Below are 27,553 nucleotides of genomic sequence, written 5' to 3' on the forward strand. Positions count from 1 at the left end.
TGGATTGATCTAGAGAGAACCGGCACGGACTTGATGGGCCGAATGGCCTCCTTCTGTGCCGTTATTACTCTATGACTCATTGGGCGGAGTTAATTGCAGCAATCATGTGACAGCCGGTCAATGGGCGGAGTCACAGGCTGACCTCAATGGGCGGAGTCACCGGCTGACCTCAATGAGCAGAGTCACAGGCTGACCTCAATGGGCAGAGTCACCGGCTGACCTCAATGGGCGGAGTCGCAGGCTGACCTCAATGGGCGGAGTCACCGGCTGACCTCAATGGTCGGGGTCACAGGCTGACCTCAATGGGCGGGGTCACAGGCTGACCTCAATGGTCGGAGTCACAGGCTGACCTCAATGGGCGGAGTCACTGGCTGACCTCAATGGGCGGGGTCACAGGCTGACCTCAATGGGCGGAGTCACAGGCTGACCTCAATGGGCGAGATCTGTGGCGGAGTTCAATGAGCGCTGCCAGGTCTGGTGTGGCAGGAAGAGGGACCTTAATGGGCGTGGTCAGAAGACGACCTGCCCCCCTAGTGGGCGCGGTCATCATTAGACCTCAATGGGCGGGGCCATATGCAGCCCTTTAAACACTTGGAGCCAATCAGCATGTCAGAATCTATTGAGCTTGGTCAAGAGTTAAATTCAATGATGGAGGAAGAGGAAATGCGGGGCTCCAGCTCGGTGAGAGGGGGCCTTACAAAGAGATGTAAGATAGTACATGGTATAGGAAAGGTCATTCCACAACACTACACAAAACTAAACCATGGCAGCAGGGCAAGGGCAGGAAATAGTAAAAGGCAAATGTAGGGCAGACTGAGCAACACGTGCAATGGGTAGGGGAGTGGGGCAATAGATGAAGGTCTCTCTGAATGAATCAGCTTACTTCTACTTAATCCTTATTCAGTGTTCACCCAACAACCACTTTGCAAAGAGCACCAGCAATAAGGTATAAAAACAGAAAATGCTGGAGACACTCAGCAGGTCAGGCAGCATCTGTGGAGAGAGAAACAGAGTTAACGTTTCAGGTCGATGACCTTTTGTCAGAACTGGAAAAAAGCAATAAGGTAAATGGTTGCCCTTAAAAGCAGTGAGGTGCAGTTCCACCCAAGTCATCTTCATCTGTGGGAGTCCAGCTCGTGTCTGTCAGCAGCTGTTTAATCATTGGGAACACCATCCAGTGTCAATCGCTAAATAACTATTGGAAGAGGTTGATTTATCTTTTCCCTAGATCAGGGATGCTGAGAAAGAAAGAATCTTACAGCACAGGAGGCCATTCGGCCCATCGAGCCTGTGCCGGCTCTTTGAAAGAGCTCTCCAATTAGTCCCCCCCCCCCGCTCGCTCTTTCCCCGTAGCCCAGAAAATGTCCCCCTTCAACTATTTATCCAATTCCCTTTTGAAAGTTACTATTGAATCTGCTCCCACCGCCCTTTCAGGCAGCGCATTCCAGATCACAACAACTCGCTGCGTAAAAATAATTCTCCTCATAGACTCACAGAATGATTACAGCACAGGAGGAGGCCATTCGACCCGTCCAGCCCGTGCCGGCTCTCTACAAGAGCACTTCAGCTCGTCCCACTCCCCCGCCCTTTCCCCGTAGCCCTGCACATTTGTTTCCTTCAGGTACTTCTCCAATTCCCTTTTGAAAGTCACGATTGAGTCTGACTCCACCGCCCTCTCAGGCAGCGCATTCCTGATCCTAACCACTCGCTGCGTAAAAAAGTTTTTCCTCATGTTGCCATTGGTTCTTCTGCCAATCACCTTAAATCTGTGTCCTCTGGTTCTCCACCCTCTGCCAATGGGAACAGTTTCTCTCTCTACTCTGTCCAGACCCCTCATGATTTTGAACACCTCGATCAAATCTCCTCTCAACCTTCTCTGCTCCAAGGAGAACAACCCCAGCTTCTCCAGTCTATCCACGTAACTGAAGTCCCTCATCCCTGGACTCATTCTCGTAAATCTTTTCTGCACCCTCTCTAAGGCCTTCACATCCTTCCCAAAGTGCGGTGCCCAGAATTGGACACAATACTCCAGTTGAGGCTGAACCAGTGTTTTCTAAAGGTTCATCATAACTTCCTTGCTTTTGTACTCTATGCCTTTATTTATGAAGCCCAGGATCCCGTAAGCTTTTTTAACCGCTTTCTCAACCTGCCCTGCCACCTTCAATGATTTCTGCACATATACCCCCAGGTCTCTCTGTTCATGCACCTCCTTTAGGATTGTACCCTTTAGTTTATATTGCCTCTCCTCGTTCTTTCTGCCAAAATGTATCACTTCGCACTTTTCTGCGTTAAATTTCATCTGCCACATGTCCGCCCATTCCACCAGCCTATGTCCTCTTGAAGTCTCTCACTCTCCTCCTCACTGTTCACTATACTTCCAAGTTTTGTGGAAGTATAGTGAACAGCCACCTCTGGTTCTTTTACCAATCACCTTCAATCTGTGTCCTCTGGTTACCGACCCTCCTGCCACTGGAAACAGTTTCTCCTTATTTATTCTCTCAAAACCCTTCATAATTTTGAACACCTCTATCAAATCTCCTCTTAACCTTCTCTGCTTTAAGGAGAACAATCCCAGCTTCTCCAGTCTCTCTGCATAACTGAAGTCCCTCATCCCTGGAACCATTCCAGTAAATCTCTTCTGCACCCTCTCCAAGGCCTTGACATGCAAAGATACAGTGCCTTTCACAATCTCAGGACGTCCCAAACCGCTTTTTGTAGTACAGGTAGTCTCCCCTTTATCCGAACTTCCGAAAATCGAAACCCTCTAAAAACCGAAGGTTTTTTCGTTCAGCGTAAGTCGTGCGCACGACATGACCAGAGTGGCGCACGACCCCCCGCGGACCCCCGCCGACCCCCCCCGCCGACGCCGACCCCGACCCCCACGGACCCCCGCCGACCCCGACCCCCGCCGACCAGTCCAAAGATGTGCAGGTTAGGTTGATTTGGCTATGATAAATTGACCCTTAGTGTTAGGGGATTAAATACGTGGGGTTACGGGGATAGGGTGGGATATGTGTCGGTGCAGGCTCGATGGGCCGAAATGGCCTCTATCTGCACTGTAGATTCTGTGATTCTGTGACTTACGCTGAGCAGAGGGTCAGCGTAAGTCGTGCGCACGACCCCCCGCAGACCCCCGCTGACCCCCCCCGCTGACCCCGACCCCCGCCGACCCCCCCGCGGACCCCCCCGCGGACCCCGACCCCCACGGACCCCCGCCGACCCCGACCCCCGCCGACTTACGCTGAGCAGAGGGTCAGTGTAAGTCATGCGCACGACCCCCCGCGGAACCACCTGACTCTCTTCCAAAGGCTCGAAAGCAACGAGAGCTCTGAGCCCGCGGCGGTGCCGGCCCCTGTTCCGACCGAGCACGACGACCTGTTGGTGGAAATGCGGAACTTCATTGCATTCCAGGCTAGCAGCGACGGACAAGCCACGACTGCAGACCCCCCCGCGGACCCCCGCCGACCCTGACCCTCGCCGACCCCCCCGCGGACCCCCGACGCCGACCCCCCCGCGGACCCCCGCCGACCCCCCCGCGGACCCCCGCCGACCCCGACCCCCGCCGACCTCCCCGCGGACCCCCGCCGACCTCCCCGCGGACCCCCGCCGACCCCGACCCCCGCCGCGGACCCCCGCCGACCCACCTTCCGAAATCCGAAATTTTCCGAAAACCGAAACACGGCTGGTCCCGAGGTTTTCAGATAAAGGATAGTCTACCTGTACAGCCACTGTAATGTAGGAATTGCAGCAGCAAATTTGTGCACAGCAAGCTCCCACAAACAGCAATGTGACAATGGCCGGATAATGTGTGTTGGTTGAGGGATAAATATTGGCCAGGACACTGGGAAGAACTTCCTTGCTCTTCATAATAGTGCTTGGGATCGTCTACATTCATCTGAGAGGGTAGGCGGGGTCTCGGTTTATCATCCCATCTGAAATACAGCACTTCCAACAGTGCAGCGCTCCCTCAGTACTGCCCCTCCGACAGTGCGGCGCTCCCTCAGTACTGACCCTCCGACAGTGCACAGCTCCCTCAGTACTGCCCCTCCGACAGTGCGGCGCTCCCTCAGTACTGCCCCTCCGACAGTGCGGCGCTCCCTCAGTACTGCCCCTCCGACAGTGCGGCGCTCCCTCAGTACTGCTCCTCCGACAGTGCGGCGCTCCCTCAGTACTGCCCTCCGACAGTGCGGCTCTCCCTCAGTACTGCCCCTCCGACAGTGCGGCACTCCCTCAGTTCTGCACTGGGAGTGTCAGCTAAGAATTTTGTGCTCAAGTGAGGCTTGAACCCACAATCTTTTGACTCAGAGACGAGAGTGCTACAGCAACAACAACTTGTATTTCTATAGCACCTTTAATGTTATAAAATATCCCAAGGCGCTTCACAGGAGCGTTATAAAACAAAATCTGACACCAAGTCACATAAGGAGATATTAGGACAACTTGGTCAAAGAGGTAAGTTTTAAGGAACATCTTAAAGGAGGGAGAGAGAGGCGGAGCAGTTTAGGGAGGGAATTCCAGAGCTTCGGGCCCAGGCAACAGAAGGCACGGCCGCCAATGGTGGAGCGATTATAATCAGGGATGCTCAAGCGGCCAGAATTGGAGGTGCGCAGAGATCTCCAAGGATTGCAGGGCTGGAGGAGAGTACAGTATAGGGAGGGGTGAGTCCATGGAGGGATTTGAAAACAAGGATGAGAATTTTGAAATCGAGGCGTTGCTTAACTGGGAGCCAATGTAGGTCAGTGAGCACGGGAGATGGGTGAACGGGACTCGGTGCGAGTTCGGACACGGGGCAGCCGAGTTTTGGATGAGCTCAAGTTTACGGAGGGTGGAATGTGGGAGGCCAGCCAGGGGTGCGTTGGAACAGTCGAGTCTAGAGGTAACAAAGGCAGGGATGAGGGTTTCAGCAGCGGATGAGCTGAGGCAAGGGGGGAGACGGGCGATGTTACGGAGGTGGAAATAGGCGGTCTTAGTGATGGCGCGGATATATAGTTAGCTCAAATTGGGGTCAAGATTGTGAACAGTCTGGTTCAGCCTCAGACAGATGCCAGGGAGAGGGATGGAGTCGGTGGCTAGGGAACGGAGTTTGTGGCAGGGACCGAAGACAATGGCGGGGTTGAGAGAGGTTGTAGTGAGATAGAAACAACAACAGAAACTGCTGGAAACAATCAGCAGGCCCGGCAGCATCCATGGAGAGAGAAACAGAGTCAGCGTTTCAGGTCTGGGACCCTTCATCAGAACTGGAAAAAGCTGGAGATGGAACAGATATTAAGCAGGTGCCGAGACTGGGGGGGTGGTTTAGGAGGGGAGGAAGGAATTGAAAGAACATGCTGTGAAAATGTTGCAAATGGGAGTGGCAAAATCATACTGCATGAAAAATGGGGCCAGGGATAATTATCTGAAATTGTTGAACTCGATGTTGAGTCCGGCAGGCTGCAAAGTGCCCAATCGAAAGATGAGGTGCTGTTCCTCGAGCTTACGTTGAGCTTCATTAGAACAGTGTATTCGGCCGCGGCCAGAGAGATCAGAGTGGGAGTGAAGTGGAGAATTAAAGTGACAGGCGACCGGAAGCTCAGGGTCACCCTTACGGACTGAACGGCGGTGTTTCTGCAATGCGGTCGCCCAATCTGCGTTTGCAACATTTTCACAGGATGTTCTTTCAATTCCTTCCTCCCCTCCTAACCACCCCCCCCCCGTCTCGGCACCTGCTTAATATCTGTTACATCTCCAGCTTTTTCCAGTTCTGATGAAGGGTCCCAGACCTGAAACGTTAACTCTGTTTCTCTCTCCACAGATGCTGCCGGGCCTGCTGAGTATTTCCAGCATTTTCTGTTGTTATTTCAGATTTCCAGCATCCGCAGTATTTTGCTATTATAGCAGTGAGGTAGAGTTGGGTGTCATCAGCGTACATGTGGAAACAGACACTGTGTTTTCTGATGTCACTAGCCACTTCTAAGACCCTAGGATGAAGTCCAGCAGGACCCGGGGACTTGTCAGCCCGCAGCTCCAACAATTTGCTCAGTACCACTTCCCTGGCGATTATAATTTTCTTGAGTTCCTCCCTCCCTTCCATTTCCTGATTTACAGCTATTTCTGGGATGTTACTTGTATCCGCTATAGTGAAGACCGATGCAAAATACCTGTTCCATTCAACTGCCATCTCATTGTCCATTATTAATTCCCCAGACTCACTTTCTACAGGACCAGTGCTCACTTTGTTAACTCTTTTCTTTTTAAAATATCTATAGAAACTCTTACTATCTGTTTTTATATTTCTAGCTAGCTTTCTCTCGTACTCTAATTTTTCTCTCCTTATTAATCTTTGTCATTCTTTGCTGTTTTTTATATTCTGTCTAATCTTCTGACCTGCCACCCATCTTTGCGCAATTATATGCTTTTTCTTTAAGTTTGATACTATCTTTAACTTTTTTAGTTAACCACGGATGGTGGGTCCTCCCCTTGGAATTTTGCTTTCTCGTTGGAATGTCTATATTCTGTGTATTCTGAAATATCCCCTTAAATATCTGCCACTATAACTCTATTGACCCATCCCTTAACCTAATTTGCCAGTTCACTTTAGCGAGCTCTGCTTTCATGCCCTCATAATTGCCCTTATTTAAGTTTAAAAACCTAGTCTTGGACCCACTCGTCTCTCTCTCAAACTGAATGTAAAATTCAATCATATTATGATCGCTGCTACCTCGATGAAAAACACCGCTCGTTAAACATCATTTATTAAACTGCGAGAAATAAAATGCAGTGTTTAAATACAAAGAGAAGCAAAGTTTAATACAGTATATATAGGAAACATTTCATTACAGAATTACGACTAATTGTAACACATGCGGAGCCTGTTGCAAAGTGATCACTGGAATGGGTGAGAGAAAAGCAATCAGGGGCTGGAACCCTGGGCACCGTAAAACAAGGGTGGATGTGGACAGAACCAGGAGTGGGATTAGGATTACATACTTTGGATTTGATTGGGCGAATAGACGGGCTCCATGCAAGGGTTCAGTTTGCGGTCCTTACATTCAGCGCCCGGGGTGTGGGGTGCGGGGGTTGTTAGAAGCTAAGGCTCGGAAAAGAGAGGCAAAGTGAATCCCCTTTAGCTGCAACACAAGCCAACACACGGTGAGCCAACTAAAGCAAAACCTTATCAATAATATTTTTAATTCTTACGCATGGAGCCAATTTTGCAGGCGATCTTCTTCAGAGGTTTTTTCTTTTAAGAACATCGCACAGAGTGGTACAGAGCCAGCTCTGAAACACGTGGTAATCGCATGTTGCCACCTGAACACCGGATGTCCCCCTGGAGCACGTTGGGAAGACTCTAGGGGTCGGGAAATAAAAGTGTCTGGTTATCACCACACCGCTTTCAGTGTTTATTCAGACAGGGCACTCCAGCCAGCTCCATCTCCGACACGTTGCCATGCCAATGTCAAGGCTGGTGTTGACGGTGCCTCCCTGTCAAGGAGGCCATCCAAGACGGTTGATGGCTGACTAAGGGTGACTCTCGTGTCTTTGAGCCCCGCTGTCTTGCAGACAGTGCAACAGGGCTGCATTTGCACGGACGATATTCGGTGAGTGAAAACTGCAGGTCAAACCGAAGAGGAAACACAACCAATGTTCAAAACAGTCCCTGGGATTAACTACAGCAGAGAAACAGATTCAGCTGATGAACGTCTACAGCACCAACGATAATACAGAGAGACCTGGGCTTTCCACAGGATTCCTCCCGGAGAACAGCGGAATCGGGCCGGAATGAAATAAGAACATAAGAAATAGGAGCAGGAGTAGGCCATTCGGCCCCTCGAGCCTGCTCCGCCATTCAATAAGATCATGGCTGATCATCGGCCTCAACTCCACTTTCCTGCACTATCCCCATATCCCTTGATTCCCTTAATATTCAAAAATCTATCAATCTCAGCCTTGAATATACTGACTGAGCCTCCACAGCCCTCTGGGGTAGAGAATTCCACAGGTTCACCACCCTCTGAGTGAAGGAATTTCTCCTCATCTCAGTCCTAAATGGCCGACCCCTTATTCTGAGACTGTGACCCCTGGTTCTAGACTCCCCAGCCAGGGGAAACATCCTCCCTGCATCTACCCTGTCAAGCCCTGCAAGACTTATGGTCTGTTTCAATGAGATAAATGTGCGCCCTGGGTGGGCAATAGATCGCAGAATTGTAAGCGTGAGTGAGTCGCGCCCGTAATCACTTCACGCAGGATGTTCCACGAACTGTTTCAGTAGTCCTTTCGCCACAACCAGGCCCCGCCCATGAAGCTGGCCACGCCCCCAGGTCGGGTTGGTGAGTTTCCGCCGGTTGCGGCCGTTCGGGGGATGGTCATCACATTGCGCCCAGAACCCCGGGCGCACGGACACCCGTGGGTCACACGGGCACCCATGGGTCAGATAAATCCAACGTTATTACTTTCAATTCAGTTTAAATTAGTCAGTCAAATGATCTGGGAAAATGATCTACTTAATTGATCTGCCCTTGGCACACAGGACCTGTGACCAGTCGATTGAAGCCAATTAAAAGGTAAGAACAAGTCTTAAATCAGTCAGTTGAAGAATGGCTCATTTCTCGGCGATCCCACTCCCCCCCCCCCCCCGCCCCCTCGCGATGTCCTGTTCCAGTCACTGATCGATCGCGCCGATCCAGGGGAGATTTTACGTTCAGGCTAATGCTAATGAGTCTGGGTGGGAAACATGGACGTAACATCACCTCGGCCAAACCTGCGCAGTGTGCGGCACCCGCCAGCGACTGGGAAGGTGGGGCTGTCGTCTGACTTGGCTGGGCTGGCTCAGACCCCTCGAGTCAAGATGTATTTCCCAGCCCTGGTGGCGCTGTGTGATCAGGCGCTCAGTGGGGTGAGCGGGCTCAAGCCCCTATCCCACCGCCCTGTGCATTTGCTTGTACCTAACACTGTGCCAGAGAGAGCTGCCACTTTTTTTTAAACAATAATGCCTTCACATACCCTTAAATGGATTTGAAACTTTTCTTTAAGCAATTTATAGGGACCATCAATATAAGATAGTCACTAATAAATCCAACAGGGAATTCAGGAGAAACTTCTTTACCCAGAGTGGTGAGAATGTGGAACTCGCTACCACAGGGAGTGGTTGAGGCGAATAGATTAGATGTATTTAAGGGGAAGCTCGATAAACACATGAGAGAGAACGGAATAGAAGGATATGTTGATGGGGTGAGATGAAGAGGGGTGGGAGGAGGCTGGTGTGGGGCAGAAACACCAGCCGGACCAGTTGGGCCGAATGGCCTGTTTCTGTGCTGTAACTCGATGTAGTGTAATTAGTGGGATTGATTGATTTAATTTAAATTCAATTAAGTGAAGGGTAAGTCATGGCAGGACAGCCGGGCCCCATGATCTGCTCCTCCTGCGACATGTGGGAACTCAGGGACACTTCCTGTGTCCCTGACAACTACATGTGCAGGAAATGCACCCAACTGCAGCTACTGACAGACCGCATTGCGGCGCTGGAGCTGCGATTGGATACATACTGGAGCGTTCACGATGCTCAGGACATCGTGAATAGCACGTTTACAGAGTTAGACACACCGCAGCTAGAGGTTGGACAGGAAGAAAGGGAACGGGTGACCAACAGGCAGAGTACTAGGCGCAGGCAGGTAGAGCAGGGGTCCCCTGTGGCCATCCCCCTCGCCAACAGATACACCACTTTGAGTACTGTTGGGGGGGATGGCTTATCAGAGGAAGGCAGCAGCAGCCAACTTCCTGGCACCAGGGCTGGCTCTGCTGCACAGAATGGGAGGAAAAAGAGTGGTAGAGCTATTGTAATAGGGGATTCAATTGTAAGGGGAATAGATAGACGTTTCTGCGGCCGCAATCGAGACTCCAGGATGGTGTGTTGCCTCCCTGGTGCAAGGGTCAAGGATGTCTCCGAGCGGCTGCAGAACATCTTGGAAGGGGAGGGTGAACAGCCAGTTGTCGTGGTGCATATAGGCACCAACGATATAGGTAAAAAGCGGGATGAGGTCCTAAAAGCGGAATATAGGGAGTTAGGAGGTAAATTAAAAAACAGGACCTCAAAGGTAGTAATCTCAGGATTGCTACCAGTGCCACGTGCTAGTCAGAGTAGAAATAGAAGGATACTTCAGATGAATACGTGGCTAGAAGAATGGTGCCAGGGGGAGGGATTCAAGTTCTTGGGACATTGGAACCGGTTCTGGGGGAGGTGGGACCAGTTCAAACCGGACGATCTGCACCTGGGCAGGGCTGGAACCGATGTCCTTGGGGGTTTGTTTGCTAGTGCTGTGGGGGAGGGTTTAAACTAAAATGGAAGGGGGTTGGGAACCTGAGCAGGGAGACAGAGGAAAGGGAAACAAGGATAAAAGCAAAAGATAGGAAGGAGAAAAACAAAAGTGGCAGTCAGAGAAATCAACGGTTTAAATCAAACATGGCCACAGTAAATAATAATTCTAATAGGTCTAAGAGCGTTAAAAAAACAAGCCTGAAGGCTTTGTGTCTTAATGCGAGGAGCATTTGTAATAAGGTGGATGAATTGGCTGCGCAAATAGAGGTAAACAAATATGATTTGGTTGGGATTACGGAAACGTGGCTCAAGGATGGCCAAGACTGGGAACTCAACATCCAGGGGTATTCAATATTCAGGAAAGATAGGCAAAAAGGAAAGGGAGGTGGGGTAGCATTACTGGATAAAGAAGGGATTAACACAATTGTAATGAAGGATATTAGCTCTGATGATGTGGAATCTGTATGGGTAGAATTGAGAAATACTAAGGGGAAAAAAACATTAGTGGGAGTGGTATATAGACCTCCAAACAGTAAGGCGGAGGTTGGGGATGGCATTAAAAGGGAAATTAAAGAAGCATGCAACAAGGGCACAGCAGTCATCATGGGTGACTTTAATCTACATATAGATTGGGCTAACCAAATTAGTAACAATACTGTGGAGGAGGAATTCCTGGAGTGTTTACGGGATGGTTTCCTGGACCAATATGTCGAGGAACCAACCAGAGATCAGGCCATCTTAGACTGGGTATTATGTAATGAGAAAGGATTAATTAGCAATCTTGTTGTACGAGGCCCCTTGGGTCGGAGCGATCATAATATGATCGAATTCTTCATTAAGATGGAGAATGAAGTAGTTGACTCAGAAACAAGGGTCCTCAATTTAAATAAAGGAAACTACGATGGTCTGAGGAGCGAGTTGGGTAGGATTGATTGGGGAATGGCACTCAAAGGGTTGATGGTGGATAGGCAATGGCAAACATTCAAAGACCGAATGGATGAATTACAGAAGTTGTTCATCCCAGTTTGGCATAAAAATAAAACAAAAAAGGTGACTCAACCGTGGGTAACAAGGGAAATTAGGGATAGCATAAGATCCAAGGAGAGGACATACAAATTGGCCAGAAAAAGCAATAAACCTGAGGATTGGGAGCAGTTCAGGATTCAACAAAGGAGGACAAAGGGATTAATTAAGAAAGGGAAAATAGAATATGAGAGTAAGCTTGCAGGGAACATAAAAACTGACTGTAAAAGCTTTTATAGATATGTGAAGAGAAAAAGATTGGTGAAGTCAAGCGTAGGTCCCTTGCAGTCAGAATCAGGGGAATTTATAATGGGGAACAAAGAAATGGCAGACCAACTAAATACATATTTTGGTTCTGTCTTCACAAAGGAGGACACAAATAACCTCCCAGAAATACCGGGGAACATAGGGTCTGATGAAAGGGTGGAACTGAAAGAAATCTGTATTTGTAGGGAAATGGTGTTAGGAAAATTGATGGGACTGAAGGCCGATAAATCCCCAGGGCCTGATAATCTACATCCCAGGGTACTTAAGGAAGTGGCCCTAGAAATAGTAGATGCATTGCTGGTCATCTTCCAGAACTCGATAGACTCTGGAACAGTACCCATGGATTGGAGGGTAGCTAATGTTACCCCACTATTCAAAAAAGGTGGCAGAGAAAAAGCGGGGAATTATAGACCGGTAAGCCTGACATCGGTAGTGGAGAAAATGCTAGAGTCCATTATAAAAGATGTAATAGCAGAGCACTTGGAAAGCAGTGACAGGATCGGACAAAGTCAACATGGATTTACAAAAGGTAAATCATGCTTGACTAATCTACTGGAATTTTTTGAGGATGTAACTGGTAAAATAGATAAGGGAGAAGCAGTGGATGTGGTGTTTTTGGACTTTCAGAAGGCTTTCGATAAGGTCCCGCATAAGAGATTAGCGTGCAAAATTAAGGCACATGGGATTGGGGGCAAGGTATTGACTTGGATAGAGAACTGGTTGGCGGACAGAAAGCAAAGAGTTGGAATAAACGGGTCGTTTTCCGAGCGGCAGGCAGTGACTAGTGGGGTACCGCAAGGATCGGTCCTAGGACCCCAGCTGTTCAAAATATATATTAATGATCTGGACAAGGGAATTGGATGTAATATCTCCAAATTTGCAGATGACACAAAGCTGGGTGGGAGGGTATGCTGCAAGGAGGATGTCATGAAACTCCAGTACGATTTGGACAGGTTAGGTGATTGGGCAGAAACATGGCAAATGCACTATAATGTGGATAAATGTGAGGTTATCCACTTTGGTGGCAAAAACAGGAGGGCACATTATTATTTGAATGGCAATAGATTGGGAGAAGGGGAAGTGCAAAGAGACCTGGGTGTTCTTGTGCACCAGTCGCTGAAGGTAAGCATGCAGGTGCAGCAGGCGGTTAAGAAGGCAAATGGTATGTTGGCCTTCGTAGCAAGAGGGTTCGAGTACAGGAACAAGGATGTCTTGCTACAGTTGTACAGGGCCTTGGTGAGACCGCACCTTGGGTATTGTGTGCAGTTTTGGTCGCCTTATCTGAGGAAGGACATTCTTGCCATGGAAGGAGTGCAACGAAGATTCACCAGGCTGATACCTGGGATGGCAGGAATGACGTATGAGGAGAGATTGTGTCGATTGGGCTTATACTCACTGGAGTTTAGAAGATTGAGAGGGGATCTCATCAAAACCTATAAAATTCTGTCAGGCCTGGACAGACTAGATGCTGGAAGGATGTTCCCGATGGTCGGGGAGTCCAGAACCAGGGGTCATAGTCTAAGGATAAGGGGTAGGACATTTAGGACTGAAATGAGGAATTTCTTCACCCAGAGAGTGGTGAACCTGTGGAATTCTCTGCCACAGAGGGTGGTTGAGGCCAGTTCATTAAATATATTCAAGAAAGAGTTGGATATATTTCTTGAGGATAAAGGGATCAAGGGATATGGGGAGAAAGCAGGGACAGGGTACTGAATTTGAATGATCAGCCATGATCTCATTGAATGGCGGAGCAGGCTCGAAGGGCCGAATGGCCTACTCCTGCTCCTATCTTCTATGTTTCGATGTTTCTATGTTTCTATGTAATATAGGAACAGGAGGAGGCCATTCAACCCCGAGTCTGTTCTGCCATTCAGTTAAATCAGGGCTGATCTGTATCTTAACTCCATTTAACCGCCATGGCTCCGTAACCCTTAATACCCTCGCCCAAGAAAAATCGATCCTCAGTTTTGAAATTTTCAACTGACCCCCGGCCTCAACAGCTTTTTGGGGGAGAGAGTTCCAGATTCCCACCACCCTTTGTGTGAAGAAGTGCTTCCTGACATCACCCCTGAACGGCCTGGCTCTAATTTTAAGGTTCTGCCCCCTTGTTCTGGACTCCCCCCACCAGTAGAAATAGTTTCTCTCTCTCTACCCGATCAACTCCTTTAATCATCGTCAACACCTCGATTAGATCAAACATGAATCTTCTGTTCAAACATTGTTTCCCAAACCCTCAGAACGATAGAACTCAGCACCCTCTATGTCACTCTCCTACAATTTATACTAAGGGTGCCCAAACTATGAGGCCCCGAGCCCTGACTGTGGGCTGGATTGCCGAGGGATTCAGCCCTACGTTTGTCACCGCTCTGGTTTGACCCTATTGAATTTCGAGGGCCTGAAGGTTTGGAAAGGGACAGTTGTTGGGCAGCTGGAAGCACAGATAGAAACTGTGGGTCATAGCTCGGACCAACCTGGTCCTGTTGTGACGCTCGTTCAACCACCTACAAGTCAATGGTGCCTGGTGTCCGGTTCTTTACACCAGAGGGTTACAGCTTAAGTTCATGGGAAGGTTGGTTTCCATTGGTGGAAACATGCTGTGGAGTCGGTTTTTACTTTGCAGAATGTCAATCCCTCGCCAGAGCGACATGGGTGAGCAATAACCAGACGGTGCCTGGGTGGAAACGGAGAAGGATAACTGGGGAATGTTCCGGAGAGCGGGATTCTGCCAGGGTTTCCATTACCCACAATTCAGCTTACGTACGCCACCGACGGATCGGGATGGCCGAGCCGTGAACAAGGCGCGGAATCCGAAATCTCCGTGAAATTCGATCTCGACAGAGTTTCCCAGCGACTGCCACAGGAACAGGCTGTTGCCGCGATACGCGGAGTACCTCTGCGTGCTGATGTCTTTTATCTGGGAGCAAAAAAATAGTTCAACTGTTAATGACCGGGCCCTGTGGTAATAATGGCGGGAGCACTACTGGTTAAAGAGTCAGTGTCTGTGGAACCCGTACCCCAGTGAGAGTCGGTGTCTGGGGAACCCGTACCCCAGTGAGAGTCAGTGTCTGTGGAACCCGTACCCCAGTGAGAGTCAGTGTCAGTGGAACCCGTACCCCACTGAGAGTCAGTGTCTGTGGAACCCGTACCCCAGTGAGAGTCAGTGTCTGTGGAACCCGTACCCCAGTGAGAGTCAGTGTCTGTGGAACCCGTACCCCAGTGAGAGTCAGTGTCTGTGGAACCCGTACCCCAGTGAGAGTCAGTGTCTGTGGAACCCGTACCCCAGTGAGAGTCAGTGCCTGTGGAACCCGTACCCCAGTGAGAGTCAGTGTCTGTGGAACCCATACCCCAGTGAGAGTCAGTGTCTGTGGAACCCGTACCCCAGTGAGAGTCAGTGTCGGTGGAACCCGTACCCCAGTGAGAGTCAGTGTCTGTGGAACTGCACCCCAGTGAGTGTCAGTGTCTGTGGGACCCGTACCCCAGTGAGAGTCAGTGTCTGTGGAACCTGTACGCCAGTGAGAGTCAGTGTGTGTGGAACCCGTACCCCAGTGAGAGTCAGTGTGTGGAACCCGTACACCAGTGAGAGTCAGTGTCTGTGGAACCCGTACCCCAGTGAGAGTCAGTGTCTGTGGAACCCGTACCCCAGTGAGAGTCAGTGCCTGTGGAACCCGTACACCAGTGAGAGTCAGTGTCTGTGGAACACGTACCCCAGTGAGAGTCAGTGTCTGTGGAACCCGTACCCCAGTGAGAGTCAGTGTCTGTGGAACCCGTACCCCAGTGAGAGTCAGTGTCTGTGGAACCCGTACCCCAGTGAGAGTCAGTGTCTGTGGAACCCGTACCCCAGTGAGAGTCAGTGTCTGTGGAACCCGTACCCCAGTGAGAGTCAGTGCCTGTGGAACCCGAACACCAGTGAGAGTCAGTGTCTGTGGAACCCGTACCCTAGTGAGAGTCAGTGTGTGTGGAACCCGTACCCCAGTGAGAGTCAGTGTCTGTGGAACTGCACCCCAGTGAGTGTCAGTGTCTGTGGAACCCGTACCCCAGTGAGAGTCAGTGTCTGTGGAACCCGTACCCCAGTGAGAGTCAGTGCCTGTGGAACCCGAACACCAGTGAGAGTCAGTGTCTGTGGAACCCGTACCCTAGTGAGAGTCAGTGTGTGTGGAACCCGTACCCCAGTGAGAGTCAGTGTCTGTGGAACTGCACCCCAGTGAGTGTCAGTGTCTGTGGAACCCGTACCCCAGTGAGAGTCAGTGTCTGTGGAACCCGTACCCCAGTGAGAGTCAGTGTCTGTGGAACCCGTACCCCAGTGAGAGTCAGTGTCTGTGGAACCCGTACCCCAGTGAGAGTCAGTGCCTGTGGAACCCGTACACCAGTGAGAGTCAGTGTCTGTGCAACCCGTACCCCAGTGAGAGTCAGTGTGTGTGGAACCCGTACCCCAGTGAGAGTCAGTGTCTGTGGAACTGCACCCCAGTGAGTGTCAGTGTCTGTGGGACCCGTACCCCAGTGAGAGTCAGTGTCTGTGGAACCCGTACCCCAGTGAGAGTCAGTGTGTGTGGAACCCGTACCCCAGTGAGAGTCAGTGCCTGTGGAACCCGTACACCAGTGAGAGTCAGTGTCTGTGGAACACGTACCCCAGTGAGAGTCAGTGTCTGTGGAACCCGTACCCCAGTGAGAGTCAGTGTCTGTGGAACCCGTACCCCAGTGAGAGTCAGTGTCTGTGGAACCCGTACCCCAGTGAGAGTCAGTGTCTGTGGAACCCGTACCCCAGTGAGAGTCAGTGTCTGTGGAACCCGTACCCCAGTGAGAGTCAGTGTCTGTGGAACCCGTACCCCAGTGAGAGTCAGTGCCTGTGGAACCCGAACACCAGTGAGAGTCAGTGTCTGTGGAACCCGTACCCTAGTGAGAGTCAGTGTGTGTGGAACCCGTACCCCAGTGAGAGTCAGTGTCTGTGGAACTGCACCCCAGTGAGTGTCAGTGTCTGTGGGACCTGTACCCCAGTGAGAGTCAGTGTGTGTGGAACCCGTACCCCAGTGAGAGTCAGTGTGTGGAACCCGTACACCAGTGAGAGTCAGTGCCTGTGGAACCCGTACACCAGTGAGAGTCAGTGTCTGTGGAACACGTACCCCAGTGAGAGTCAGTGTCTGTGGAACCCGTACCCCAGTGAGAGTCAGTGTCTGTGGAACCCGTACCCCAGTGAGAGTCAGTGTCTGTGGAACCCGTACCCCAGTGAGAGTCAGTGTCTGTGGAACCCGTACCCCAGTGAGAGTCAGTGTCTGTGGAACCCGTACCCCAGTGAGAGTCAGTGCCTGTGGAACCCGTACACCAGTGAGAGTCAGTGCCTGTGGAACCCGTACACCAGTGAGAGTCAGTGTCTGTGGAACACGTACCCCAGTGAGAGTCAGTGTCTGTGGAACCCGTACCCCAGTGAGAGTCAGTGTCTGTGGAACCCGTACCCCAGTGAGAGTCAGTGTCTGTGGAACCCGTACCCCAGTGAGAGTCAGTGCCTGTGGAACCCGTACACCAGTGAGAGTCAGTGTCTGTGGAACCCGTACCCCAGTGAGAGTCAGTGTGTGTGGAACCCGTACCCCAGTGAGAGTCAGTGTCTGTGGAACTGCACCCCAGTGAGTGTCAGTGTCTGTGGGACCCGTACCCCAGTGAGAGTCAGTGTCTGTGGAACCCGTACCCCAGTGAGAGTCAGTGTGTGTGGAACCCGTACCCCAGTGAGAGTCAGTGTGTGGAACCCGTACACCAGTGAGAGTCAGTGCCTGTGGAACCCGTACACCAGTGAGAGTCAGTGTCTGTGGAACACGTACCCCAGTGAGAGTCAGTGTCTGTGGAACCCGTACCCCAGTGAGAGTCAGTGTCTGTGGAACCCGTACCCCAGTGAGAGTCAGTGTCTGTGGAACCCGTACCCCAGTGAGAGTCAGTGTGTGTGGAACCCATACCCCAGTGAGAGTCAGTGCCTGGGGAACCCATACCCCAGTGAGAGTCAGTGTCTGTGGAACCCGGAACCCAGTGAGAGTCAGTGTCTGTGGAACCCGTACCCCAGTGAGAGTCAGTGTCTGTGGAACCCGTACCCCAGTGAGAGTCAGTGTGTGTGGAACCCGTACCCCAGTGAGAGTCAGTGTGTGTGGAACCCGTACCCCAGTGAGAGTCAGTGTGTGTGGAACCCGTACCCCAGTGAGAGTCAGTGTCTGTGGAACCCGTACCCCAGTGAGAGTCAGTGTGTGGAACCCGTATCCCAGTGAGAGTCAGTGTCTGTGGAACCTGTACCCCAGTGAGAATCAGTGTCTGTGAAACCCGTACTCCAATGAGAGTCTGTGTCTGTGGAACCCGTACCCCAGTGAGAGTCAGTGTCTGTGGAACCCGTACCCCAGTGAGAGTCAGTGTCTGTGGAACCTGTTTCCCAGTGAGAGTCAGTGTGTGGAACCCGTACCCCAGTGAGAGTCAGTGTCTGTGGAACCCATACCCCAGTGAGAGTCAGTGTCTGTGGAACCCGTACCCGAGTGAGAGTCAGTGTCTGTGGAACCAGTACCCCAGTGAGAATCAGTGTCTGTGGAACCCGTACCCCAGTGAGAGTTAGTGTCTGTGGAATCTGTGCTCCAGTGAGAGTCAGTGTCTGTGGACCCCGTACCCCAGTGAGAGTCAGTGTCTGTGGAACCCGTACCCCAGTGAGAGTCAGTGTGTGGAACCCATACCCCAGTGAGAGTCAGTGTCTGTGGAACCCATACCCCAGTGAGAGTCAGTGTCTGTGGAACCCGTACCCGAGTGAGAGTCAGTGTCTGTGGAACCAGTACCCCAGTGAGAGTTAGTGTCTGTGGAATCTGTGCTCCAGTGAGAATCAGTGTCTGTGGAACCCGTACCCCAGTGAGAGTTAGTGTCTGTGGAATCTGTGCTCCAGTGAGAGTCAGTGTCTGTGGACCCCGTACCCCAGTGAGAGTCAGTGTCTGTGGAACCTGTACCCCAGTGAGAGTCAGTGTGTGGAACCCATACCCCAGTGAGAGTCAGTGTCTGTGGAACCCATACCCCAGTGAGAGTCAGTGTCTGTGGAACCCGTACCCGAGTGAGAGTCAGTGTCTGTGGAACCAGTACCCCAGTGAGAGTTAGTGTCTGTGGAATCTGTGCTCCAGTGAGAGTCAGTGTCTGTGGAACCCGTACCCCAGTGAGAATCAGTGTCTGTGGAACCCGTACCCCAGTGAGAGTCAGCATCTGTGGAACCCGTACCCCAGTGAGAGTCAGTGTGTGGAACCCGTATCCCAGTGAGAGTCAGTGTCTGTGGAACCCATACCCCAGTGAGAATCAGTGTCTGTGAAACCCGTACTCCAATGAGAGTCTGTGTCTGTGGAACCCGTACCCCAGTGAGAGTCAGCGTCTGTGGAAACCGTACCCCAGTGAGAGTCAGTGTCTGTGGAACCCGGAACCCAGTGAGAGTCAGTGTCTGTGGAACCCGTACCCCAGTGAGAGTCAGTGTCTGTGGAACCCGTACCCCAGTGAGAGTCAGTGCCTGTGGAAGCTGTACCCCAGTGAGAGTCAGTGTCTGTGGAACCCGTACCCCAGTGAGAGTCAGTGTCTGTGGAACCCATACACCAGTGAGAGTCAGTGGCTGTGGAAGCTGTACCCCAGTGAGAGTCAGTGTGTGGAACCCGTACACCAGTGAGAGTCAGTGTCTGTGGAACCCGTACCCGAGTGAGAGTCAGTGTCTGTGGAACCAGTACCCCAGTGAGAATCAGTGTCTGTGGAACCCGTACCCCAGTGAGAGTTAGTGTCTGTGGAATCTGTGCTCCAGTGAGAATCAGTGTCTGTGGAACCCGTACCCCAGTGCGAGTCAGTGTGTGTGGAACCCGTACCCCAGTGAGAGTCAGTGTGTGTGGAACCCGTACCCCAGTGAGAGTCAGTGTCTGTGGAACCCGTATGAACTAAGTCCTACTCACCAGAATGTAATCGGAGGTGGTGGTGTTGCCCCCAATGTTGAATCTGAGGTAAAGAACCTTGATTGTGATCCGATTGATTGGAGAGACGTTGATGAAGGTTCGACAGGCCTCGCCCTCCCTGTAGGGCTGCATGGGGCTCACTATAATGCCCCGGGGACCGTACAGCTGCACGTCGCAATCTGCAAAAAGGATTAAAATCAGCGCTGGGAATGTAGATTGATCCTGAAGCTCGCTCCCCAGTAAAGCTATCCGTCCGCTCAATCATGTTACAGCGATGGCACCTTGAGCACTTACGGAAATTAATCATCGCAGCGTAGGAAGACGAGGCCATTCGGCCCCTCCAGCCTACTCCGCCATTCACTTAGACCAGGGCTGATCTCTGTCTCAACTCCATCTCCCCGCCTTTGCTCTGTATCCCGGATACCCTGACCCAACAACAATCTAACCATCTCAGTATTGAAAGCTCCAATTGACCCCCAGCCTCAACAGCTTTCTGGGGGAGAGAGTTCCAGATTTCCCCCACCCTTTGTGTGAAGAAGTGCTTCCTGACATCACCCCTGAACGGCCTGGCTCTAATTTTAAGGTTCTGCCCCCTTGTTCTGGACTCCCCCCACCAGAGGAAATAGTTTCTCTCTCTCGACCCCATCAACTCCTTTAATCATCTTAAACACCTCGATTCGATCACCCCTTAATCTTCTAAACTCGAGGGAATACAAGCCCAGTCTGTGCAACCTGTCCTCGGAATTTAACCCTTTTAGCCCCGGTGTCAGTCTGGTGAATCTGAGGGGCGGGGCCCAGGACTGATCACAGTTACTCGAGAAGGGGTCTGATAGGAGTGGTATATAGGCCTCCAAATAGTAAAATAGAGGTTAGGGAGGGCATCACGAGGGAAATTAGAGAAGCGTGCAATAAGAGCACAGCTGTCATCATAGGTGACTTTAACTTACATATAGATTGGACTAGCCTAATCAGTAAAAATAATGAGGAGGAGGAATTCCTTGAGTGTTTAAGGGATGGTTATCTGGATCAATATGTCGAGGAACCAACTCGGGAACAGGCTATATTGGACTGGGTACTGTGCAATGAGAAGGGACTAATCAGTAATCTTGTTGTACGGGGACCCTTGGGTCAGAGCGATCATAACATGATCGATTTCTCACTCGAAATGGAGAGCGAAGAAATTGACTCAGAGACTAAGGTCCTGAATTTAAACAAGGGGAATTATGATGCCATGAGACGGGAACTGAGTAGGTCTGATTGGACAACGTTCCTGAGAGGACTGGAGGTAGATAAACAATGGCAAACATTTAAAGATAGAATGACAAAATTGCAAAAATTGTTTATACCAATCTGGCATAAAAGGAAATCTAAAAAGGTGACTCAACCGTGGATAACAGGGGAAATTAGAGACAGCATAAAATCCAAAGATAGGGCGTATAAAATAGCCAAAAAAAGCGCCAGAGCGGAAGATTGGGAACAGTTTAAGATAGAGCAAAGGAGGGCAAAGGGCATGATCAAGAGGGGCAAAATAGCTTACGAAAACAAGCTGGCGGAAAATATAAAAACTAACTCCAAAAGCTTTTATAAATATATCAAAAGGAAAAGACTGGTGAAAACCAAAGTTGGTCCATTGCAGTCAGATACGGGGGAATATATAATGGGAAATAAGGAAATGGCAGATCAACTAAATGCATACTTTGGGTCAGTCTTTACGAAGGAAGACACAAAAAACCTCCCTGGGATATCGGGAAAAATAGGGACATTGGCAAAGGAGGAACTGACGCAAATCAATATCTCTAAGGATATGGTGTTAAGGAAGCTAAAGGGATTGAAGGTGGACAAATCCCCAGGGCCTGATAACATGCATCCTAGGGTACTGAAGGAGGTGGCCCTAGAGATAGCGGATGCACTAAGGATGATTTTTCAGAATTCATTAGACTCGGGAACAGTGCCGATGGATTGGAGGGTAGCTAACGTTACCCCACTATTCAAAAAGGGGGGTAGGGAAAAAGCAGGTAATTACAGACCTGTAAGCCTTACATCAGTTGTGGGCAAAATGCTGGAGTCCATCATTAAGGATGAAATAGCGGAGCACTTAGCAAATGGGGACAGGATAGGACAGAGTCAACATGGATTTACAAAGGGTAAATCGTGCTTGACTAATCTATTGGAATTTTTTGAGGGAGTAACTGGTAGAATAGATGGGGGAGAGCCAGTAGATGTGGTGTACCTGGACTTCCAAAAGGCCTTCGATAAGGTCCCACATAAAAGATTAGCATGGAAAATTGAGGCTCATGGGATAAAGGGGAAAGTTTTGGCGTGGATAGGGAACTGGCTGTCAGATAGAAAACAGAGAGTTGGAATAAACGGCTCATTTTCTGAATGGCAGGCAGTAACAAGTGGGGTACCACAGGGATCTGTCCTGGGCCCCCAGCTGTTCACAATTTACATTAATGACCTGGATCAGGGAGTCGGATGCAGCACTTCCAAATTTGCAGACGACACTAAACTAGGAGGTGGGGTGGGCTCAGAGGAAGAGACCAGGAAGCTCCAGAGCGATTTGGACAGACTGGGCGATTGGGCGGATAAATGGCAGATGCACTATAATGTGGACAAGTGCGAAGTTATCCACCTTGGGTGCAGGAACGGGAGGGCAAATTATTATTTAAATGGCAATAGATTGGGAGAGGGGGAAGTACAGAGAGACCTGGGTGTTCTTGTACACCAGTCACTGAAGGCGAGCATGCAGGTGCAACAGGCGGTCAAGAAGGCAAACGGTATGCTGGCCTTCATAGCAAAAGGGTTAGAATACAGGAACAGGGATACCTTGCTGCAGCTGTACAGGGCACTGGTGAGACCACACCTCGAGTACTGTGTACAGTTTTGGTCGCCTCATCTGAGGAAGGATGTTCTTGCCATGGAGGGGGTGCAGCGGCGATTCACCAGGCTGATACCAGGAATGGCGGGAATGACCTATGAGGAGAGACTATGTAGTTTAGGGATGTACACACTGGAGTTTAGAAGATTGAGAGGGGACCTCATAGAAGTGTATAAAATTCTGACAGGTCTAGACAGACTGGATGCAGAAGGAATGTTTCCCTTGGCGGGTGAGAACAGAACTAGAGGACATAATTTAAGGATAAGGGCTAAACCATTTAGGACAGAGATGAGGGGGAATTTCTTCACTCAGAGAGTGGTGAACCTGTGGAACTCATTGCCACAGAGGGCAGTGTACGCCAGCTCATTAAATATGTTTAAGAGGGAATTAGATATATTTCTACGGGCAAAAGGGGTTAAGGGTTACGGAGAGAAGGCGGGGACGGGATACTGAATTAAAGGATCAGCCATGATCTCATTAAATGGCGGAGCAGGCACGAAGGGCCGAATGGCCTACTCCTGCTCCTATCTTCTATGTATCTATGTATCTATGACCCAGGCTCTGAACAGCTGGAGCTTCACTTCCTCCCCTTTGTATCCCAACCCTCTTGGGATAAAGGCCAACTTTCCATTCGCCATTTGGACTGTATTTTTGTTCCTGTCCATGAGCTTTTAATGATTTCTGCACTTGGACCTCAAATATCTTTGCTTCTCCACAGTTCCCAGCCTCTCGTCGTTTAGAGATTACGCTGATCTGTCTTTCTCGGGTCCAAAGTGGATGAGCTCACACTTGCCCACACTGAACTCCATCAGGCCTCAGCAGCAGTAATTGGTCAGCTCCATCCCCCGTCTCCCCGCCCTCCGCCCAGACCTCACTGCGTCAATGCCCACTCAGCCACATCAAACCGGCAAGGTCCCTCCCACATCTGATCTGAGCCAGGGTGGTAGTGCAGGCAGTGCATTGGCCTCAGTACCCCACTGCACTGGGATCCTTCAATGCACAAAATGGCTGCCACATCTGTCCACATAACTTCCAAGACTTTTGTTATGCGCAAAACTCTTTGGCACGTTGTGATAAGGCTCCACTTTCCCCTACTGGCTTTGGCTTCTTTTGTCTGAATCTGCTTTTCTAGATCTTTGAATCTTACAGCACAGGAGGAGGCCATTCGGCCCATCCTGCCGGTGCCGGCTCTTTGAAAGAGCGATCCAATTAGTCCCACTCCCCCTGCTCTTTCCCCATAGCCCTGCAAATGTTTCATTTTCAAGTATTTCTCCAATTCCCTTTTGAAAGTTACTATTGAATCTGCTTCCACCGCCCTTTCAGGCAGCACATTCCAGATCACAACAACTCGCTGCGGAAAAACATTCTCCTCATCTCCCCTCTGGTTCTTTTGCCAATCACCTCAGTACTGCCACTCCGACAGTGCGGCGCTCCCTCAGTACTGCCATTCCGACAGTGCACAGCTCCCTCAGTACTGCCCCTCCGACAGTGCGGCGCTCCCTCAGTACTGCCCCTCCGACAGTGCGGCGCTCCCTCAGTACTGCCCCTCCGACAGGGCGGCACTCCCTCAGTACTGCCCCTCCGACAGTGCAACGCTCCCTCAGTACTGCCCCTCTGACAGTGCAGCATTCCCTCAGTACTGCCCCTCCGACAGTGCAACGCTCCCTCAGTACTGCCCCTCCGACAGTGCAGCGCTCCCTCAGTACTGCCCCTCCGACAGTGCAGCGCTCCCTCAATACTGCCCCTCCGACAGTGCAGCATTCCCTCAGTACTGCCCCTCCGACAGTGCAGCACTCCCTCAGTACTGCCCCTCCGACAGTGCGGCGCTCCCTCAGTACTGCCCCTCCGACAGTGCAGCATTCCCTCAGTACTGCCCCTCCGACAGTGCAACGCTCCCTCAGTACTGCCCCTCCGACAGTGCAGCGCTCCCTCAGTACTGCCCCTCCGACATTGCGGCGCTCCCTCAGCACTGCCCCTCCGACAGTGCGGTGCTCCCTCAGCATTGCCCCCAGACAGTGCAGCACTCCCTCAGTACTGCCCCTCCGACAGTGCGGCGCTCCCTCAGCACTGCCCCTCCGACAGTGCGGCGCTCCCTCAGTACTGACCCTCTGACAGTGCGGCACTCCCTCAGTACTGCCCCTCCGACAGTGCGGCGCTCCCTCAGCACTGCCCCTCCGACAGTGCGGCGCTCCCTCAGTACTGACCCTCTGACAGTGCGGCACTCCCTCAGTACTGCCCCGCCGACAGTGCAGTGCTCCCTCAGTACTGCCCCTCCGACAGTGCAGCACTCCCTCAGTACTGCCCCTCCGACAGTGCGGCGCTCCCTCAGTACTGCCCCTCCGACAGTGCAGCATTCCCTCAGTACTGCCCCTCCGACAGTGTAACGCTCCCTCAGCACTGCCCCTCCGACAGTGCAGCGTTCCCTCAGTACTGCCCCTCCGACAGTGCAGCACTCCCTCAGTACTGCCCCTCCGACAGTGCGGCGCTCCCTCAGTACTGCCCCTCCGACAGTGCAGCATTCCCTCAGTACTGCCCCTCCGACAGTGCAGCGCTCCCTCAGTACTGCCCCTCCGACAGTGCAGCATTCCCTCAGTACTGCCCCTCCGACAGCGCAGCGCTCCCTCAGTACTGCCTCTCCGACAGTGCAGCATTCCCTCAGTACTGCCCCTCCGACAGTGCAACGCTCCCTCAGTACTGCCCCTCCGACAGTGCAGCATTCCCTCAGTACTGCCCCTCCGACAGTGCGGCGCTCCCTCAGCACTGCCCCTCCGACAGTGCGGCGCTCCCTCAGCATTGCCCCCAGACAGTGCGGCGCTCCCTCAACACTGCCCCTCCGACAGTGCGGCTCTCCCTCAGTACTGACCCTCTGACAGTGCGGCACTCCCTCAGTGCTGCCCCGCCGACAGTGCAGCGCTCCCTCAGTACTGCCCCTCCAACAGTGCAGCACTCCCTCAGTACTGCCCCTCCGACAGTGCGGCGCTCCCTCAGTACTGCCCCTCCGACAGTGCAGCATTCCCTCAGTGCTGCCCCTCCGACAGTGCAACGCTCCCTCAGTACTGCCCCTCCGACAGTGCAGCGCTCCCTCAGTACTGCCCCTCCGACAGTGCAGCATTCCCTCAGTACTGCCCCTCCGACAGTGCAACGCTCCCTCAGTACTGCCCCTCCGACAGTGCAGCATTCCCTCCGTACTGCCCCTCCGACAGTGCAGCACTCCCTCAGAACTACCCCTCCGACAGTGCGGCGCTCCCTCAGTACTGCCCCTCCGACAGTGCAGCATTCCCTCAGTACTGCCCCTCCGACAGTGCAGCGCTCCCTCAGTACTGCCCCTCCGACAGTGCAGCATTCCCTCAGTACTGCCCCTCCGACAGTGCAGCGCTCCCTCAGTACTGCCCCTCCGACAGTGCAGCATTCCCTCAGTACTGCCCCTCCGACAGTGCAACGCTCCCTCAGTACTGCCCCTCCGACAGTGCAGCATTCCCTCAGTACTGCCCCTCCGACAGTGCGGCGCTCCCTCAACACTGCCCCTCCGACAGTGCGGCGCTCCCTCAGCATTGCCCCCAGACAGTGCGGCGCTCCCTCAGTACTGCCCCTCCGACAGTGCGGCGCTCCCTCAGCACTGCCCCTCCGACAGTGCGGCGCTCCCTCAGCACTGCCCCTCCAACAGTGCGGCGCTCCCTCAGCACTGCCCCTCCGACAGCGCTGCGCTCCCTCAGCATTGCCCCACGACAGTGCGGTGCTCCCTCAGTACTGACCCTCTGACAGTGCGGCGCTCCCTCAGTACTGACCCTCTGACAGTGCGGCACTCCCTCAGTACTGCCCCGCTGACAGTGCAGCGCTCCCTCAGTACTGCCCCACCAACAGTGCGGCACTCCCTCAGTACTGCCCCTCTGACAGTGCAGCGCTCCCTCAGTACTGACCCTCCGACAGTGCGGTGCTCCCTCAGCATTGCCCCATACAGTGCGGCGCTCCCTCAGTACTGCCCCTCCGACAGTGCGGCGCTCCCTCAGTACTGCCCCTCCGACAGTGCGGCGCTCCCTCAGTACTGCCCCTCCGACAGTGCGGCGCTCCCTCAGTACTGCCCCTCCGACAGTGCGGCGCTCCCTCAGCACTGCCCCTCCGACAGTGCAGCGCTCCCTCAATACTGCCCCTCTGACAGTGCAGCGCTCCCTCAGTACTGCCCCTCCGACAGTGCAGCGCTCCCTCAGTACTGCCCCTCCGACAGTGCAGCACTCCCTCAGTACTGCCCCGCCGACAGTGCAGCGCTCCCTCAGTACTGCCCCTCCGACAGTGCAGCACTCCCTCAGTACTGCCCCGCCGACAGTGCAGCGCTCCCTCAATACTGCGCTGGGAAGTACCAGCCTGGATTTTCTGTTCAGGTCTCTGCAGTGGGACTCGAGCCCGTCACCTTCTGACTCACTGAGCCATGGATGACCCTCAGAAACCCACAAACCCAGCCCCCCATCAGCTGAGCACGTACCCTTGTCGTACTGTCGCGACGAGAGGCTACTGGAATACTGGAGGATGGTTCCACCATCCCCGATGTCGGTCCGCTGTCTGACCGATAGTGTGTTGGTGACAGACGTCAGCGTAAAGCCTCTGAGCGGGGAGCAGGTCTTCCAGAACAACCGACGCCCACAAAAAGACAAAGTGTCCCCTGGAGGAAAGAAGAGCAGAGACATTGGAAGATCCAGAATGATAACATTTAATCGAGAGTCACACTTCCAATTTCTCATGTTTACATGGCAATTGCTCTCCCGCCCCTGCAGGCACTGACTCTCACTGGGGTACGGGTTCCACAGACACTGACTCTCACTGGGGTACGGGTTCCACAGACACTGACACTCACTGGGGTACGGGTTCCACAGACACTGACTCTCACTGGGGTACGGGTTCCACAGACACTGACACTCACTGGGGTACGGGCTCCACAGACACTGACTCTCACTGGGGTACGGGTTCCACAGACAATGACTCTCACTGGGGTACGGGTTCCACACACACTGACTCTCACTGGGGTACGGGTTCCACACACACTGACTCTCACTGGGGTACGGTTTCCACAGACACTGACTCTCACTGGGGTACGGGTTCCACAGACACTGACTCTCACTGGGGTACGGGTTCCACAGACACTGACTCTCACTGGGGTACGGGTTCCACAGACACTGA

At 52.2% G+C, this 27,553-nt stretch overlaps 2 protein-coding genes across 2 annotated transcripts in view; one reads left to right on the forward strand and one right to left on the reverse strand.

The window, feature by feature from the left end:
- The first annotated feature begins 8,320 nt into the window (after positions 1-8,320).
- The window catches only part of LOC147101560 (uncharacterized), a 43,794-nt gene continuing 24,561 nt past the window's right edge, over positions 8,321-27,553 (forward strand). Inside the window, exon 1 of the mRNA XM_085965219.1 lies at positions 8,321-8,540. The gene's annotated coding sequence lies outside the window, so the exon portion shown is untranslated. The remainder of the gene's footprint in view (positions 8,541-27,553) is intronic.
- adamts13 (ADAM metallopeptidase with thrombospondin type 1 motif, 13) overlaps positions 10,293-27,553 on the reverse strand; it is a 77,116-nt gene continuing 59,855 nt past the window's right edge. The window contains exons 28-30 of the mRNA XM_085965220.1: positions 26,862-27,038; positions 19,507-19,685; positions 10,293-14,495 (exon numbers count right to left, since the gene is read on the reverse strand). Of these exons, the coding sequence (XP_085821346.1) occupies positions 14,319-14,495; positions 19,507-19,685; positions 26,862-27,038 (533 nt within the window). The 3' untranslated portion in view covers positions 10,293-14,318. The remainder of the gene's footprint in view (positions 14,496-19,506; positions 19,686-26,861; positions 27,039-27,553) is intronic.

The sequence above is a fragment of the Somniosus microcephalus genome, chromosome 23 (assembly GCF_052327205.1).
Source record: "Somniosus microcephalus isolate GS21.2 chromosome 23, FLI_Smic_1.0, whole genome shotgun sequence".
Taxonomy (NCBI): domain Eukaryota; kingdom Metazoa; phylum Chordata; class Chondrichthyes; order Squaliformes; family Somniosidae; genus Somniosus; species Somniosus microcephalus.